The 19,879-nt window shown below is 40.6% G+C and overlaps 1 protein-coding gene across 2 annotated transcripts in view; it reads left to right on the top strand.

Moving 5' to 3' along the window:
* Positions 1–15,065, top strand: part of taf2 (TAF2 RNA polymerase II, TATA box binding protein (TBP)-associated factor) — a 114,083-nt gene extending 99,018 nt beyond the window's left edge. For both annotated transcript variants that reach the window (XM_067980876.1, XM_067980877.1), the window contains 4 exons: positions 700–929; positions 8,355–8,510; positions 10,442–10,547; positions 11,518–15,065. In XM_067980876.1, the coding sequence (XP_067836977.1) occupies positions 700–929; positions 8,355–8,510; positions 10,442–10,547; positions 11,518–11,783 (758 nt within the window). In that variant the 3' untranslated portion in view covers positions 11,784–15,065. The remainder of the gene's footprint in view (positions 1–699; positions 930–8,354; positions 8,511–10,441; positions 10,548–11,517) is intronic.
* Positions 15,066–19,879: the final 4,814 nt, after the last annotated feature.

The raw sequence follows: 19,879 nt of genomic DNA, 5'->3' as shown, positions 1-19,879 counted from the left end.
AGTTGTGCAATCTAAACTTTCTCAACAACCTGCTCATGTTACCCAAGCAGCTTTTTGAAATAGAAAACGTCTCTTCCTTCTTAACAACTGTACCAAAATAAATTACACCCCATTGAGCTCCAATTTTTTCTGTCTATTTTCTTTTATCGTATGATTCACCGGAGCTGTGCTTTAAGATTATTTGAATTGATCTGTATCATTCCAATTTGGATCTTTTTAGATTAAGCTGAACTTTAAAGGAACATTCAGTGAAATGCTAAACTTCTGGCCTGGTGAAATTTCCATTTTTAATGTTTGTAATTACAGAAAAATTCTAAGCTTCTCCACATTTATTTTGGTATTTTTTTCTGTGAATAATTCTCTCCATTGTCTATGTCCCTCTTATAGTCAAGAATAGTGCTGCTGTTGAAGCAGCTGCTTGGGGAAAGTAACAAGACTCCCTCTAATTCCTCCCAGAGCTCTATTTTGCAATGTCTCACAACAGCCCACCTGAGATCAGCCACTCGGCAGCAGGTGGGATCTAATCTGTTTTCCCCACTAGATAGGTTCCACATTAGTACTTTGGTGCACATCAAATCATGCTGTCATCATTTTATGTTTGTGTCACATGTGTTTCAGTTGGAATAAATTATGCACCTGTCTTGAAAATCGGTGCTGTGGATAATGGAAAGCATCAGCATTTCTTTTATTTAATTATAGGAACTTCCCATGACTGGAGACTTCGCTGTGATGCTGTAGATGTGTACTATACCTTGTTTGGCCTCAGCAGACCTTCTTGCCTTCCTCTACCTGAGCTAGGTCTCGTTCTCAACTTAAAGGAAAAGAAGACTGTGCTTAATCCTATTATTATTCCTGAGATGGGAGCAAGTGGTCAAGAGACCATAGGCAATGCAAACATGCATGGACCAATGTCTGGCTTCCAGATTAATGTAAGCAAGTAACAGTATTTTCTAGCAATTAATTTTGATCTTAACTCAACTCACAAAGTCCCGTTCATCCATCCCCAATGTGCTCGCTGACCTACATTGGCTCCCACTCCAACAAAGCCTTGCATTTGAAATTCTCATCCTTGTGTTCAAACCCCTCCATGGCCTCGCCCCTCCCCATCTCTAACCTCCTCTAGCCCTATAATCCTCCGATAACTGCGTTCCTCCAATTCTGGCCACTTGTGCAACCCTGAGTTCCTTCTCCCCACCATTGGTGGCTGAGCCTTCAGTTGTCTAGGCCCTAAGCTCTGGATTTCCCACCCTAAACCTCTCTGCTTTTCTTTCTTCCTTTAAGATGTTCCTTAAAACCTACCTCTTTGACCAAGCTTTTGATCACCTGTCATAATATCTCCATATGTGGCTCAGTGCCAAATTTTGTCTGATAATGCTCATGTGAAGCACCTTGGGACATTTTACTCCATTAAAGGTGCTATATTAATGCAAGTTGTTTTTGATGCAGGTACTGTATATACTTCAAAAAATGATCAAAGTTAGGTAAAGTTTCTTTACTGAGAGCTTCCTGCAGTAACATCTCCATTCTGAATCAGGAAGTAGCAGGCACAATTTAAAGGCAGCTTGTTCCAAAAGACTAGCGGATAGCTAATGTGCTTCCTATATTTAAAAAGGGAGATAGAACCAGTCCAGGGAACTATAGACCAATTAGCTTAACTGGTAGGAAAAATAATGGAATCCTTACCCAAAGATGTTGTAGAAAAACATCTAGAAACCAAAAATATAATAAAGTATAGTCAGCATGGATTTCAAAAGCGAAGGTCATGTTTAACCAACCTTATTGAATTCTTTGAAGAAGTAACAGAAAGGGTAGACAAGGGCAATGCAGTAGATGTAATATATTTGGATTTTCACAAGGCCTTCAATAAGGTACTGCATTGAAGACTCATGACTAAGGTCAGAGCATGTGGAGTCGGGACAAGTAGCAGAATGGAGAGCAAGCTGGCTACAAAACAGAGAGTAGTTACTCAGACTGGCAAAAGTTGGGAAGTGGTGTTCCACAAGGATCGGTACTGAGACCACTGTTGTTAACCACTTACATGAATGATTTGGACTCAGGAATCGGAAATACCATTTCAAAATTTGCGGGCGACACCAAATTGGGCGGTATAGTTAATACCGAATAGGACTGTGACAAAATTCAGGGAGACATTAATAAACTTGTAGAATGGGCGTGTGATTGGCAAATGAATTTCAATATAGATAAGTGTGAGACATTACATTTTGGTAGGAAGAGTAAGGGGGCTACATACTGCTTGGATTAAGAGTCTAAATGGGGTAGTGGAGCAGAGGGATCTGGGGGTACAGATGCAACAATCACTAAAAGTAGCAATGCAGGTTAAGAAGGCCATAAAAAAGGGTTTGATAGGGTAGATGTGGAGAAAGATGTTTCCATTTGCGGGGAAGACCAGAACTAGGAGCCTTAAATATAAGGTGGTCACTAATAAATCCAATAGGAAATTCAGGAGTAACTTCTTTACCCAAAGAGTGGTTTGAATGTGGAATTCACTTCCGCAAGGAATAGTTGAGACAACTATCATAGATGCATTTAAGGGGAAGCTAGATATACACGAGGAAGAAAGGAATAGAAGGGTATGCTGATCGGGTTAGATGAAGTAGGGAGGGAGGAGGCTCATGTGGGCCATGAACACTGGCATGGACCTGTTGGGCCAAATGGCCTATTTCTCTGCTGTACCTTTTGTGTAATTCTATTTGACCATTTCATTCTCCTTCACCTCTCTCACTCCAGAAAAGGAAAACTTCTTTTTACATGATGTTTCATTCAAAATTTTGAGAATTAAGGAAACCCCCACATATGCAGGAAACCATATGCAGGTGACCCTAATCCTCAAATTCAGGAGTATCTGGTTGGAAGGTGGATGACTAGCAGTACATAGAACATAGAGGAACATAGAAATATAGGAACAGGAGTGGGCCATTCAGCCCCTCAAGCCTGCTCTGCCATTTGATAAAGTTGGCATCTGTTCAGCATTAGTGCTGGAAAGTAGAGGTAATGATCACTCACCGAATAATAGCAATCTGTTACAAATAGTTCAATTGATCTGTGTTGTTTTTTTTTAAATAGTGGGAGGAAGTAGTGGTAATCCATGTATTTAATCTGGTTTTGCTGTGAGAAAAGTGCACAAAAGCTCAATACTTCAAACAAAATTTATCTTTTTAAATTAATGCTGGATTACTCATCTACATTCTTTACTTTTAAAGTAACAGAGTAAATGTAATTTTCTCTTATGGATTCCCTAATGCATTACTCATCTTATAAAGGGAGTTAACCTGAAAAATTCTGTAGATCATTGCAATGTAGCTTAAAAAAACAATTTAAACTTTACCTTGTTAACTGTTTTCTAAATGCTGCTATTATAAAATAAAATATAACGTGTGTATTCTCCTACAGAAACCATATTTAATCCAAGTAACTTGTCTTCTGTGTATTCACATTGGAGGTTGTGCCTTTTCTGTCAGATTTCCCAAAGAAGGTTGATTGGATGCAATATTAATTCTGAATAGTGGCTTCATATACAAATAGGAGCTGCTTCCAACATGGAAGAAAAAAAATAAATCACCTGGGAATGTTATCCCTTTATGAGCTTTGTGCCATGTTAAACAGGTGATCTTTCTTTATTTTGCCCATTTCTAGGGCTTAGCTGTTTTTTTCCCTTTCTGTTGCCAACAATTCTCTGCTGTCTTCCACATTGGGAAAAAATGTTTTTTTGCTGTTCATCAATTGAATTCATTCTGAATGTACTGTTTGATGTCTTTTTAACCGTATTAGATCAGTTACAAAACCGAAGATTGTGTTTGAGTTTATTTATTGTTTCATTAAAATGACAGTGCAGTTTTTGACATGCCTCAGTACAGCTCACTGAGGCCTCCCTTCTTAAGCTTGGTTCGTGTTAAATTCTCTGCAGTTCTGACCAGCTTTGGATTGAAATTAAATTTTAAAATATTTTTTTCTTTTTATAGAGCCAAGTCCACGGCACCATGGGTGACTCAGCTCTATGGGGGGGGGGGGGGAGGAGGAAGGTCAGGAAAGCAATAGTGACAGGGAATTCAATAGTTAGGGGAACAGACAGACGTTTCTACAGCTGCAGACGTGATTCCAGGATGGTATGTTGCCTCCCTGGTGCCAGGGTCAAGGATGTCACTGAGCGGCTGCAGAACATTCTGAAGGGGGAGGGTGAACAGCCAGAGGTCGTGGTCCATATTGCTACCAATGACATAGGTAGAAAGGGGGATGAAGTCATGTCGGCAGATTTTAAGGAGCTAGGAAAGAAATTAATAAGCAGGACCTAAAAGGTAGTAATCTCCGGATTACTCCCAGTGCCACACACTAGTGAGTATAGAAATAGGAGGATAGAGGAGATGAATGCGTGGCTGGAGGGATGGTGCAGCAGGGAGGGCTTTAGATTCCTGGGAATTGGGACCGGTTCTTGGTGAGATGGGATTGGTACAAGCCAGACAGGTTGCACCTCAACAGGGCTGGGACCAATATCCTCGCGGGGAGGTTTGCTAGTGCTATTGGGGAGGGTTTAAACTAGCTTGGCAGGGTGATGGAAACCTTGAGCGTAGATTCAGAAGGGAGCGAAGCAGAGTTGGAAATGGAAGACAAAAAATGTTAGTAAGCAAGTTTGGAAGGCAGAGGAAACAAAGGTTAGAAAATAGACAACGAGAGAGTTTGGCAGTGCTTAATGGTATATACTTCAATTCAAGGAGTCTAGTGAATAAGGCAGATGAGCTGAGGGCACTGATAGACACGTGGAAGTATGATATCTTAGCTATTACTGAAACATGGCTTAAAGAGGCGCAGGAATAGCAGCTCAATGTTCCTGGTTACAGGGTTTTCAGACGAGATAGAGAAGGGGATAAAAAAGGAGGGGGGCTGGTAATATTGGTTCAAGAAACAATTACAGCTGTGAGGAGGGATGATATGTTAGAAGGATCATCAAGTGAGGCCATATGGATTGAACTGAAGAACAAAACAGGGGCAATCACACTGCTCGCAGTGTACTATAGACCCCCAAACAATCAGAGGGAGATAGAAGAGCAAATATGTAGGTAAATTTCTGAGAAGTGCAAAAACAATAGGGCAGTAATTGGGGATTTCAACTATCCCAATATTAACTGGGATAGAATCAGTGTAAAAGGTATAGAGGGCGCAGAATTCTTAAATTGCATTCAGGAGAACTTTTAGTATGTAGCAAGCCCAACAAGAGAGGGGGTGGCAGTTCTGGACTTAGTTTTCGGGAATGAAGCTGGGCAGGTAGGAGGAGTGTCAGTGGGAGAGCATTTTGCTGGTAGTGATCATAATTCAGTTAGATTTGGCATAGTTATGGAAAAGGACAAAGATAGAACAAGAGTAAAAGTTCTCAATTGGGGAACTACCAATTTTACTAAGCTGAGAAGTGATTTAGCAAAAGTGGACTGGGAACAGCAACTTGAAGGTAAATCAGTGTCAGAGCAGTGGGAGGCATTCAAGGGAGAGTTAGAGAGTTCAGAACAAACATGTTCCCACAAAGTAAAAGGGTGGGACTGTCAAATCTAGAGCCCCCTGGATGACCAGGAGCACATAGGGTAAGATATGGCAAAAAAGGGAAGTTTATGCCAGATACCGAGAGCTCAATACTGCAGAATGCCTAGAGGAGTATAAAAAGTGCAGAGGTAGGTGAAATTAAAAAAGAAATTAGGAAAGCAAAGAGAGGGCGTGAAAAGATACTGGCAAGGAAAACCCAAAGCTGTTTTATAAAAACATAAAGAACAAGAGAATAACTAAGGAAAGAGAAGGGCCTATTAGAAACCAAAAAGGTAACCTATGTGTGGAGGCGGAAGATGTGGGCACGGTTCTTAATGAATACTTTGCTCTGTCTTCACAAAAGAGGGGGACAATGCAGAGATTATAGTTAAGGAGGAGGAGGAGGAGGAGTGCGAAATATTGGATGGAATAAACATAGTGAGAGAGGAAGCATTAAGGGGTTGGCATCTTTGAAAGTAGATAAACCACCAGCCCCAGATGAAATGCATCCCAGGCTGTTGAAGAGGCTCTGACCATCATTTTCCAATCCTCACTGGATATAAGCATGGTGCTGGAGGACTGCTAACATTGTACCATTGCTTAAAATAGGAGAAAGGGCTAGACAGAGTAATTATAGGCCAGTCAGTCTAACCTTGGTGGTCGGCATATTATTGGAATCAATTCTGAGGGACAGCATAGTCACTTAGAAAGGCACGGGTTAATCAAGGACAGTCAGCATGGATTTGTTAAGGGGTCATGTCTGACTAACTTGATTGAATTTTTTGAGGTGGTAACAAGGAGGGTCAATGAGGGTAATGCGTTTGATGTAGTCTACGTGGATTTTAGCAAGGCTTGTGACAAGGTCCGACATGGCAGACTAGTCAAAAAAGTAAAAGCCAATGGTATCCAAGGGAAAGTGACCAGTTGGATTCAAAATTGGCTCAGTGGCAGGAAGCAAAGGGTAATCGGGTATTTTTGTGACTGGAAGGCTGTTTTCAGTGGGGTTCCGCAGGGCTCAGTACTAGGTCCTTGTTTTTTGTGGTATATATTAATGACTTTGATTTGAATGTAAGGGGCATGATCAAGAAGTTTGCAGATGATACAAAAATTGGCCGTGTGGTTGATAGTGAGGAGAAAAGCTGTAGACTGCGGATGGTCACGTGGGCAGAAAAGTGGTAAATGGAATTCAATCCCGAGAAGTGTGAGGTAATGTATTTGGGGAGGGCAAACAAGGAAAGGGAATACACAATAAATGGGAGGATACTGAGAGGTGTAGAGGAACAGAGGGACCTTGGAGTGCATGGCTACCGATCCCTGAAGGTAGCAGGACAGGTAGATAAGGTGGTTAAGAAGGCATATGGGATACTTTCCTTTATTAGCCAAAGCATAGAATATAAGAGCAGTGAGGTTATGCTAGAACTGTAAGAAACACTAGTTAGACCACAGCTTGAGTACTGCGTACAGTTCTGGTCACCACATTACAGGAAAGATGTGATTGCACTAGAGAGGGTACAGAGGAGATTTACGAGGATGTTGCCAGGACTGGTGAATTTTAGCTATGAGGAAAGATTGGATAGGCTGGGGTTGTTTTCTTTGGAACAAAGGAAGCTGAAGGGAGATTTAATTGAGGTGTATAAAATTATGACGGGACTAGATCGAGTGGATAGGGAGGACCTATTTCTCTTAGCAGAGGGGTCAGTGACCAGGGGCATGGATTTAAAGTAATTGGTAGAAGGATTAGAGGGGAGCTGAGGAGAAATTTTTTCACCGAGGGTTTTGGGGGTCTGGAACTCGCTGCCTGAAAAGGTGGTAGAGGCAGAAACCCTCATCGTATTTAAAAAGTACATAGATGTGCACTTGAAATGCCATAACCTACAGAGCTATGGACCAAGTGCTGGAAAGTGGGATTAAGCTGGATAGCTCTTTTTTGGCCGCCACGATGGGCCGAATGGCCTCCTTTCTGTGCCATAACTTTCTATGATTTTTCCTTTCTCTTTTTTTTTTTCTCTCTCTCAATCCAATCATTCTTTCCTTCTCTTTATTTCTCTTTCTGTACCTGATTCGAGACTTAGTCGTTTCTGTTTCTATCTCCAACCTTAAATCTCAATAGTTAAGGAGATAGACTGTTGGTCCCGTCGTTCACCAAGGTCCCAGATGCCCCGTTGCCATCGCCGTGATCAGCTCACACTTGCAGCAAATTGCAGCACAAAAACTTTTCGACCTGAAGGGTGAGGGAAAAAAATCCAACTAACTAAATTGGCTGTAAAATGCTTTGAGATGTCCTGAGGTTGGTCAGAACTTCCTTCCTTACTGTATAGCAGTAGGTTTGCAAAGTGGTAATGAGATTCATCTGTTTTGTTTTTCTTGGGTGTCAGCCTTGGCTTAGTCGTAGCACTCCACCTCTGAGTCAGAAGGTTGCGGATTCAAGCCCCACTCCAGAGACTTGAGCACATAATCTAGGTTGACACCTCAGTGCAGTACTGAGGGAGTGCTGCCTTCTTTCAGATGAGATGTTAAACTGAGGCCCTGTCTGCCTCCCCTCAGGTGGATGTAAAAGTTCCCTTGGCACTACTTTGAAGAGGAGCAAGGGAACTCACAGGTGTCCTGGCTAATCTTTATTCATCAACCACCACCACTTAAAAACAGATGAGCTGGTCATTTATCTCATTTGTTGTTTGTGGGACCCTGCTGTGTGAAAATTGGCTGCTATATTTCCCTACATAACAATAGTGACTACACTTCAAAAGTACTTCATTGGCTGTGAAGCACTTTGGGAGACCCTGAGGTCATGAAAGCTGCTATATAAATGCAAGTTCTTTCTTTCCCAGGAAGAGGAACATCTTTCCAAGGACTCCGTATCTACCGGGTCTGGAGTTCAGCAGGGTGTGAAGAGAAAAGCTGAGACCCCACTTGGTTCCCCACTAGAACCTGGCCAAGTTCTGGAGAAGGATGAAGATAACAGTAAAGTTAAACTGAAAATCAAAGTAAGGAGGTTCTTTTAAGTTGATTACAAATGCAGTTTCTGGAAAAATAGAGCAACTCTTAATTTTAATTGAAATAAAAACAGAAAATGCTGGGAACACCAGCAGGTCAGACAGCATCTATGGAGAGAGAAATGGAGTTAACCTTTTCGATCGATGAGCTTTCATCAGAACTGGAAGATGCAAGGGAAAGGGGGCTAGAAAAGAACAAAAGGGGAAGTCTGTGATAGGGGAGAGGGCAGGAGTGATTAAATGACAAATGTGATGGTGCCATGCAAAAGGAGGTGATGAGGTAAGTGTAGAAACAAAAGATGGGTCCAGAGGAGGTGTAAATGGTTACAGCAGAATAGCAGAGGGAGAAGGAAGCATGGAAAATCTGACAGGAGAAGGCTCCTATGGCGGAGGAATGTGGCGGAAGAAAGGCACGTAGACACCCGGGATGTGCAGACCACCCCGCCCGATGTCCCTATAGGGGACCCCCACGCCAAGCGTGGGAACAACACCACCTGCACGTTCCCCTCCAAGTCACACACCATCCCGACTTGGAAATATATCGCCGTTCCTTCATTGTCGCTGGGTCAAAATCCTGGAACTCCCTTCCTAACAGCACTGTGGGAGAACCGTCACCACACGGACTGCAGCAGTTCAAGAAGGCGGCTCACCACCACCTTCTCGAGGGCAATTAGGGATGGGCAATAAATGCTGGCCTCGCCAGCGGCGCCCACATCCCGTGAACGAATAAAAAAAAAACGCACTAGCCCACACTACCTTCACTCCCTGTGGCTCTGGTGCAGCCATTCTCCATATTCAGCACCTGCTGTCCGAGTGAAAATGAGAGCAGTGGTTAACATCTAAAGTTGTTAAAGTCAGTGTTAAAACCCGAAGGCCGTAAAGTGCTTAGTAGAAAGATGAAATGCTGTTCCTTGAGCTTGCATTGAGCTTCATTGGAACAATGTAGGAGGCCAAGGACAGAGGTCAGAGTGGGGGTGGGATGGAGAATTGAAGTGGCAAGCTACTGGAAGCTCAAGGTCACGCTTGAGGACTGAACGAGTTGTTCAGCAATCCGATCACCCAATCTGCATTTGGTCACCCCAATATAGAGGACACCACATTGTGAGCAGCGAATACAGTATACCAAGTTGGAGGAAATACAAGTAAATCGCTGTTTCACCCAGAAGGTGTTACTGGGGCCCTGAATGATGAGAATGGAGCAGGTGTTGCATGGGAAGGTGCCGGGAGCAGTGTGGTGTAGGTGTTGGTGATGGAAGAGTGGAACAGTCCATTAAAAATGCTGAACGGAGGGGAAAATGTGTTTGGTAGCATAGCGCTGGAGGTGGCAGAAATGGTGGAGGATGATCTGTTGAATACAGAGGCTGATTGGTTCTCAACTTCCACCCTATCATGGTTCTGGGAGGGAGGAGGAAGGGGTGAGGGCAGAAGTGTGGGAAATGAACGGCCACGGTCGAGGGCCCTGTTAACTACGGTGGAGGGGAATCCTCGGCTGAGGAAAAAGGAAGACATTGCTTAAGCTCTGGCATGGAAGGTGGCATCGTCAGAACAGATGCGACGGAAAAAGAAACTAGGAAATTGGAAGAGTGTCCTTATAGGAAGCAGGATGGGAGGAAATATGATCAAGGTACCAGTGGGAGTCGGTGGGCTTGTGGTAGACATTGTTGGACAGCCTATCCCCAGAAATGGAGATAGAGAAGTCGCGGAAGGGAAGCGCCGGAGAAGGTAAGGCTGGGGTGGAAGTTAACTTGTCATCTTAATTAGTTTGTTTGTGTAAGCTGAACAGATCAGTACAACAAATATGTAATGACTAAGTATTAGCCATTTGTTAACATCTTAAATCCTAACATAGTAAAAATACAGGGTGACTGTTCTGCCTTATGGGGGAAAAATATTTTCGTGCTATCATTTTTATTTTATTTTAGTTTTCTAATTCTCAAGAAGATGAAGAGATTGACATGGACTCTGTTCACGATAGTCAGGCTTTTATTTACCACCACCTGAACATACTTGAACGACCATCCACTCCAGGTAAGAGAAATCTGAACAATTTGATAGATTAACTGTGGGAAAAGGGATCAAGTGATGTTTAAAGTTACAGTAAGCTGCTATTTCTAACTAAAAAGAATTTGTGGCTTGTTGATACTTATTTTCTGTAGTGAATGAGCAGTTCACTCATTGTCGAGGTACACGTGTATAATGGTCACTTCAGTAAGATACTAGACTAATACTTGTGGAACTCAATCCCAGCAAAGAATCAAAACTGGCAGGGGAAGAACAAAGAAAAAATGGCAAGAATTAAAAAAAGGGAAAAGGTACAATTGCTAATTAAATATGGATTCAATGGCTTGTGCAATAATAATCTCACTTTTGCTGAACGAAGCTCCCCGTTCATTCAAACTGTATTTTGAGGTCAACATATAATTGGCAAAATATATTTGTTTTATTTCAATAATATCAGCTGTCTTTAGAACAAGATCTTGAACAACTGGTATTTATAGTGTATTTATAGTATGAATAGTGAAGTACCTTGCCAATAATTAGTACCTCAATTGAATATTTACCTTTACTCATTTTAAATGACTTCACCCTCTCCCATCATCCCCACCCAGCACAGTGCATTGTAGAGCAGCTGAAAAGTTCAGCAGGCCACTGAAATTGCTGTTAAACAAGTCACAAGAAGATATGAGAACAGATGAATTGACAGTTCCTCTGATTTAACATCCTTTATTCAAACTTCATTTTCAAAAACTGAATAGGGTGGAGCGAGAAAGCAGAGGACTCAAACACTGTCCCTTTTGAAGTTTAGTGCTACACGATCGTCATTTAAATATGGTCTTCCTCATCTACTGCATATAGTATATCTTGACTAGATAATATCTGTGTGTGAGTGTATACATAATATATGCATATATATATGTATATGTATGTTTGATAATGCACATAAATAGAAAGAAATTTGGATTTTTAAAGAAAGTATCATTGTGTACTATTTTCATAGGTAAAGAAACACCAGCCATAGAAACTGCCATGATTTCTATGCCAGCTACCCCACTTCCGTCACTTGGCAAAGAGTCCAGCTCATCGAGACATGGGGAACACCACCATCACCACCATCATGAACACAAGAAAAAGAAGAAAAAGCATAAACACAAGCATAAACATAAACACAAACATGAAGGGAAAGACAAAGAAAAAGACCTGTTTACTTTTACAAACAGCCCGGCTAGTGGGCGGTCTCTAAACTCTCCTTCAATTTCAGACTAAATTATATGGTGGACCATCTAAGCAGCCCAGCATATCAAACATTTAAGAATAAAGGACTGAAGGTGAAGCAAAAAAGACTATTTCTGCCCCCTCTTTTGCCTAAACTGCAGTTCACCAAGCAAGTAATCAAAACACTATCAATAGTGTATAATCTACGTGTATAAACTGAATATGAGCCTCAGTTCACTCATTCCATATATTTAGCTGACCTAAATTGGCAGTTACTAATTTCTCCACGCTGACACCCCATGCTTTTTTGAGACTGTTTAAAAACAGCTCCTTTGCCCCCCCCCCCCCCCCCCCCCCACCCCTTACAATTGTTCTATGTAAGCAGGTCTTTCCAACAGGTCTGCTGGTCTAACATGACCCTGCTGTACATCACACTTTGTTTGTATCTGCTTTTTTTCCAGCCCAAAATGTGTCTGTTGGGGGGGAGCGGTGGTGGGTGGGAGTTGTTCACAGTAAGACGTTGTACAATACAGAGAACAACATTGGTGTTTACCATCCAGTATAGACAAAGTTAGGGCCCAAAATTCCAGCGAGTCTGCTCCGCCAGCGCAAGTGGGCCTCTTGGGCGAGAGTACTGCTGAAGCCTGTGGAGGACATAAAGGTTGGAATTCCTGGGGTAGCCCAGGAGTTCCCCCAACTATGCAAACTTGGGGGCACGGGTAGCACTGGAAAAAAGAGAGAGAACATGGAGTGGAATCCCGGTGGACCCAGAATATGTCACATTTTCCGGTTCTCCGTTGGGTGATGCACCCCAGTTCTGCAAAGGGCCCGATCACACCTCCATGATTTAGTTGAAGGTCATTTTTAAAAATGTTTAGATTGCTGCCAGCTTATGCTGTCTTTAGTTGGCAGTTGTATTTAATTACAAATTTCATTTGTGATACCCCTGTTAACTGATGATGGCACTGATTCTTTTACTTGCACCAAAGGACTTATGGTACAAGGCATTTTAATAGAAAAAGATTGTTTGTATTGCATTTAATCTGATTTTATAAGAACGCTGTTGGGTCTATGTAAATCTATATAATAAAATTTTGTGTCTTTAGCACTTGTAGTGTCTTGTCAACGTAAGTCAGTTTTCTTTTTCTTCATTGGCTAAATGTCTTCTTCCTTATTGCTCAAGTGCCTTTTCCTTTTTCTCGTTAGCTAAGTTTGTGTTTTTCTTATAATTGGTTATTTTCAACATTTGTTATTCATGAATCATATTGCACAAACCTATCTCCCAAATTTCAATTTTCTCTTCAATCATATTCCTCAAAAACGTCCCTTAATCACAGTGCAGCAAAAAAAAACTGCCCAATCACATCGCAGCAGAAAAAAATTCTCCAAGATACAGCCACAGTGATGGCTCCTCACCCATCCCACTATGTTGCCTTAAAAATAAAATTTCTGCCCTCTTAAAAGTATAAATGCTGCAAATTCAAGTTTTACATTGCTTTGTACAGTGGAAATAAACAAGCTGCAATGCAAGGCTCCCTAGTAAGACCCTGGACTCCCACTTGCCTTCAACTTGACTTCCAGGCATCTGCTGTACTGCCACTTGTAGCCTGTAGTTCACAAGCAGCTGGGACCACAACTCCTAACTTGCTCTGCTAATTCAAGATGTGTTCCCTGAAGCTGAATAGGCTGGAATTTAGTGAGTGACAGTGGCAGTGATTTAAATCTGCCTAACACCTCAGAGCAGGACTGTCAGAATGTCAAATACTTGACTACAGGCTCTAGACTACCCACAAACAATCATGAGATATAATAGATTTTAAAAATTTTCATTTTTGTGTATCCAGTGATTGATTTAGTACTGTATTTTAACATAGCAGATAATAGAATTGCTTGAATAATTTCTACATTATTATTTCTACATTATACTATTTTATACAGCGCTCTGCTAATTTGGTTCTAGATTTACATAATAATGCATTTAAAATACTATGAATCAATGGGTTTCTATTTGTCGTTATGTCAGCACTAAAGACATTTTCCAGATAGACCTAGGCAAGGCAGAACCTTTTACAGATTTCTGTTTAGCAACATACCGAACTGTTATCATTTCTTTGTACAGAGAGATTCTGGAAATGTTAATAATTTACGTTCAGCAGTGTATAATTTTAAGAAACTTATGCTTTTATTTAGGACATTACTGCACAGCTGTCTTTGTGATAGTGTTAAAACTCATGCAGGAAATGCTGTAATTAATCAAAAATCTGCATTTGTAAAGTTTAACTCTAGTTTTCATACTTGCATAGTATGTACTTTATAACTAATATTGCAACTGCAAAACTCACTTGTTTCTAAACTAGTTTTTAAAAAATCTGATAATTGGTGTAACATTTTTAATGTGTAGAGTTGAGTTGTAATCGATAATGAACACAAAACTAATTTTAAATAAAGGACATCAAATTAACAGATATCTCTCTAATATGATGAAATGCAAGTTTTACAGACATTATTCTATAAAAGTTTGTGTGTGACCAGGGATTAAACCGTGTTACTTTTTTGCTGCATTTATAGACTTATCGCTGCACTTGAAAAATATCAAATCTAGAATGTATTGCTTGAAAGATCTTGTCGGCTGTAAATTCCATCAGTTTGCGATTTGAGGTTGAAATGCGAAACCTTCAGGTTTCAGAATTTGTCCCATATTTAGTTAGAAGACAAGGTTGCAACAGTTAGAAATGACTACATTCTGGAATAGTACCAGAGGTTAGAACAGCAGCAAAATTTACACCTTTATTGAAAAAAGGAGGAAAAGACTGACACAAATGAAGCATTTTGTCCAAAATTTAGTATGGCATTGGCTTCTTCCATCATGATCCATACGGTGTTTAAAAAGTCAGCTTCACCCACAGGAAAAGCATGCTTTGGTTTATTTTGATACAACGATTTTAGTTGTTTTATCTCAGCCAGGCGTCCAAAAGATGGGTCAAGCCAAATACAAACATTTTTTGAATTTCTGCAAATGTGTTCAGTTTTATTTTTGAAAAATTAATGCAGTTATTTAAATTTGTTTAATCTTGATCTTTTTCTGGGAATTTTCTCAACGTAACAATCTGTAGCATTTGTGAATTAATAGGCTAAATAGCTTCCATGGACTGTGGGAAAGAAAAGATCTGCCACATAATGCATAGTTTAGCTCAACAGTCATGATTAATAGTTGTTAGCAGTTTTCTCAAGAAAGTAGTAAAAGTTTAATAACTGTTGTAAAATTTATGTTGTCGTTGATACTCTTTGCTGTTTGTTAATGTTTAATAAATTTGTTCAACAGTTAAAACCTGAGTTGCAGTCTAGAGCAGTGTTGTGTTCTGCTGCCTTCCGAAGTCAAGGAAGATAGTGTGACGGTCCATGATAAAACCAATAAGCTGAAGTAAAGTGGAGGGTTCTTTTGCGATCCTTGATAATGCAACAAATATACCTAGACATCTGAGCAAATGACAGCACTCACTAACATGGGACAGGAGGGCTCATATACAGAAGTGATCTGAGAATCTGAACCTAAAAAAAAGTTGTTTTTTTTAAAAACTCTGAGAAAAACCAAGTTACTAGTGGTTTGAGAAAAACAGCAAAAAAGTTTGAAAGGATATACATAGGTGAAGAAAGTTGATGGGATGCTGGCAGAAGCAGTATAATGTAAAGAAGTATAAGGTAGTACACTTTGGATACAAGATTGGCAGATGGGAGGATAATTAAATGGGGAAGTGGTACAGGATAGATGAACAAACTAATTTGTGGGTCAAGGTATGTAAGTCATTAAAAGTTTCCATGCAGGTGCATAAAAGCTAATGGGCTGTCAACAATTTGCGCTTGTATAGTTTCATTAATGTAGAAAAACATCCCTAAACACTTCACGGAACAATGAGGAAAAGATGGACACTGAGCCAAAGGAGGACATAATGCGAGAGGTGACTAAAGCTTGGTCAAAGTGGTGGGTTTTAAAGAGAACCTTAAGAAGGACTTGAAGGGGTTTAGGGAGTGCACTCTAGAGAGTAGGACCTATATTGTTGAAGACAGAGCTGTCAATGTGGGGGCTGAAGGGAGTGAGGGATTCATAAGTGGCTGGAGTCAGGAACAGGGGAGGTTGTAGGGCTGGAGGAGATTACTGAGAGAGGGAGGGTGAGGCCATGAAGGGATTTGAACATAGAATGGGCATTTCAAATTGCTGGCATTGGGTTACTGAGCCAGCAAAGACTGGTGTTGAGCAAGCGGGACTTGGTGTAGGACTAGGATAGCTGGGCCACAGAGTCTTGGGTGAGATGTTTATAGAGGATGGGAGCTGGCCAGGAGAATGTTGAATTAGTCGAGAGGTGACAAAGGCTTGGATGAGGCCTTCAGCAGCAGGTGTGCTGAGGTACAGATGGTGTTCGAGGTGGAAGTGGGTGGTATTTGTGATGGAGAGGGTATGGGTTGAACAGGATGCTGAAGTTACAAATGGCTTGGTTCAGCCTGAGACAGTGGCCCGGGAGGGGGATGAAGCCAGTAGCAACGATCAGAGTTCTTCATATATTTAGAATATGAAAGCAAGGAAGTGCTACCTTAATCACAGAGAGCTGGCCTGACCTTATTTTGGAGTAGCATTCAGTCTTGGGCATCCCACCTTAGAAAGAACATTATGATCTTGAAGAAAGTTCAACAATAATTCAACAGGATGATAGCTGGAGTAAAAGGGCAGAGTTATGATGAGAGACTCTGTAATCTTGGATCATATTCCCTGGAGATGAGGTTAATGATCTGATTGAGATGTTTAAAATAATGAGGGAAATTGACAGGATGGATGATGAATGACTTTTTCTTGTAGGGGTATTCAGAACAAAAGGACATCATCATAGAATTTGAGCTAAACCGGTTAAAAGCCAATCCAAGAAAAACTTCACACACAGTTATGAGAAAGTGGATAGCTGTGCTCAAGACCACCATAGATGTAAAGTGAAATGAGCTGTTTAAAATAGAGCTAGCTACTTGGTAAGTAAGGGTGTTAAAGGATATGAAGAAAAGGTGGGGAAAAGATAGAGCTGCCATGGTTAATAGAAATGGCAACAGAGGCTCAATGCCATGAATACATTACTCCTATTCCTCTGTTTACCCTGAGCAGCAGGCCACCTGCCTCATAACCATAAATGGCAGAGATATGTGCAGAGAAGGCTGTTTATTTGGGGTGACAAATACATATTCTACATACAAGTTAGTTCATAAATCCTGGCACAGTTGGAAGCAAGGACTAGGGAGAATTCGATCGCATCTCTTTCTCCCCCTCCCCCCCCCCCCCCCCCATACCATGTGCAGTATGTTTTTGCACATCATGGTGTATTTTCCAAGAGCATATTAGCCAAGGTGAGCATCATGGGATAATTTTTCAAATTTGTGCTGTCATTGGGGAGTTTAATCATGGTGATTAAAGGAAAGATCAGAAGAAATGTTCCTCTCACAATCCATTGCATACCAATAGTCTATAAGATAATATATTTTCTTATTAATCAGTGGGAATAGAAACACTGGAGATATTCTTCACAGTGCCTGAACACATCTATTTTCCATTCACAATGGGCAGAAAATCATGGGTATCGCACTCATGAATTTCCAATATGTGCTATCAGGGAGCAAGGTTCCCTGCCACATACTTAGAACACTGTCCCCTTAAAGTTGAAAGAGAGTCTCACCTGCATTGACCATCAGTGCTGCTATCTTTTAAATTATTTTTTTTCTTTAGGTAACTGGAATCTTTCTTGTAAGCTATTTATCAACATCAGGCTCACAGACATTTAAGCAGAGAAGGAGGCCATTTCAGTCCATCATACCTGACCCAATGCTAGCTCCACAGTGGCGTTATCTACTCTAGTCCCATTTTCCTGCTGTTTCCCCATACCCTTCAATATTTTTCTTCATGTTTATCTAATCACCTCCTAAATGTGCTTCAGTAGCCACTGATGGTAATGCATTCCATGTTCTAATAACACTTTGCATAAGCATTTTTTAAACCACCTGCTTTGTTTCTAGTATTCATTTTTACCAATTCACCCACAAGTGGAAATAATTCACAATTTACACTCCCAAGTTTTTTTTTGAAGTTTTCAAACTGCTATTGGATCTCCTCTTAGCCTTCTCTGCTCTAGTGAAAACAGCCCTAGTTTTTCAAGTCTCTCATTGTAATTATATTCTCTCATCCCCAGTATCATCCCAGTGAATCTGCATTGCACCTTTTCCATGGATCCAATTTTCCTCATGTAGCACAAAATCAGACATGTTAGCTGAAGAAAATGGTGTATCGTGATAAATATTTTATTGTCCTACAAAATCTAAGTTGAGTGACAACTGGAAAAGGAAAAGTGTGGTATTACTTTTTTAAACTTAAAACTGTTTTAATTTTGTGAACTAGCATGAACACCCTAGATCACTTTTGTGATTATGTAAGCAGAGGCATCACATGTTGCTGACATTGTATTTCTACCAAACTAACATATTTGGAAAATAATGTTATGTTACTTGCCAAACAGAAGTTACTTGTGCACATAATCTACTACTAGAAATGTTTATTTGTCATCAAAAAATTTGCAGAGTTGGAAGTTATGAAGCTCCTCATGCAGTAAAGGACTTAAGTGTCTGCTTTTAACATCCTATTTTTGCCTGATTTACTGTGCTCAGCTATGATTCCAAGTCAGGGCTTAATGTGGCAGGGCAAGCAACAATGAATTTATATAGAATTCTATAGCATAGAAACAGGCCATTCGGTCCCACTAGTCTGTGCCAGTGTTCGTACTGCACACAAGCTTCCTCATGCTCTAATTACCTCTTCCTGCTCTGCCCCCATAATCCCTCTATTCCCTTCTCCCTCGTGTATGCAAGTGAGTTTGAACAGCAATAGAAATTGAAGTTTGTTTTAACCCTGTGATTTGTTTTTGGTACGGTGAAGAATTTTCATTCCAACATTTCATTTTGCATCTGCATCCCTTACTGTGTCTGACTCCTCCATTATATCAGAAAACTAGTCAGCCTGGCACAAAAAATAATTACTAGAAATGATCCCCTTTCCTGGATCTAAAGCTTCTATTTTTTCTGTATTTGGTCCCAATAACCCACAAGAGGTAAACTGTCTGGAAATTATTGGCAAGATGCAACATGACATTTTTGGCCATAGACAGGAAGCTAGATATTACCTGTTTTTCATGTTCTTTCGGGTGGTAAGTCAGTACACTGCTCTCTGCTTTGTCAAATGCAATGTTTTGAAGAGGCAACTGCTGGCTTTAATTATTTATATGTGATCCTTCGACGCAGGGTCCTTCTAGAATTGCTTGATGCAGGATAAACTTGCACAGGAATTTTCTATACAGGTGTCAAAGCTCTTTATGTAGAATATAAAGGACTAGTCTTTTGTTAGAATAACAGGTTAAATTTATGAGTTGGAAGGGAAAAATCCAGAAGTATAAAACATCAAACAGAAAAAAAATTCAACCACAAAGCAGTTTGAATTGTTGAACTTGGTTAAGTGGTTCTTTCTAAGCAGGCTGCTGTTTGGTCAGTCTTGTTATGACTTCCTTGTATTACATCAAGAACCTGTGTGGCTGATGCAGGAGACTTTTGTAAGGTAACACATGTCTACATATTTTATCTTTTTAAAGCACTACAGTATATCACCAGGGAGATATTGGATCATCACTGAAAACTTCTCAAGCACAATTTACAGCAATATTCACTCAACGGGGCAAATTTGATTGCTTCACAGGTGTCGGAATTCTGCCCTCAGGCACATGATGATTCCCAGATGTGCTCCAAAGAGCACGCTTTGCAGCTACTGTTCTATTTATTTTCATTTAGCAAGTGCCACGGTCGTCTATGTTACTGCTGTTGTGGTCTTGATTTTTTTTTAAGGTTTTACTTCCATGTTTGTCTAAAGCTGCGCCATTTTGATTTGAAGGTTAACTGAGTCAGAAAAACTCCCTAGAATGACTGGAAATGTGAAATGTTAGCCTATTGATGCATAGACTAGAAATCTTATAAAATAGAGAATCTCAATATAGATGAGTGCACTGGTCAAGTTCAAAGGCTCATTCTGGTTATCTCATTGCAAGGAAGAAGCTGTAGTCTTGACAAGGTTACACCAC

The sequence above is a fragment of the Heptranchias perlo genome, chromosome 3, assembly GCF_035084215.1.
Source record: "Heptranchias perlo isolate sHepPer1 chromosome 3, sHepPer1.hap1, whole genome shotgun sequence".
Lineage (NCBI taxonomy): Eukaryota > Metazoa > Chordata > Chondrichthyes > Hexanchiformes > Hexanchidae > Heptranchias > Heptranchias perlo.
Note: the sequence above shows the minus strand (reverse complement) of the source record. Positions and strands in the feature narration are given on the sequence as shown.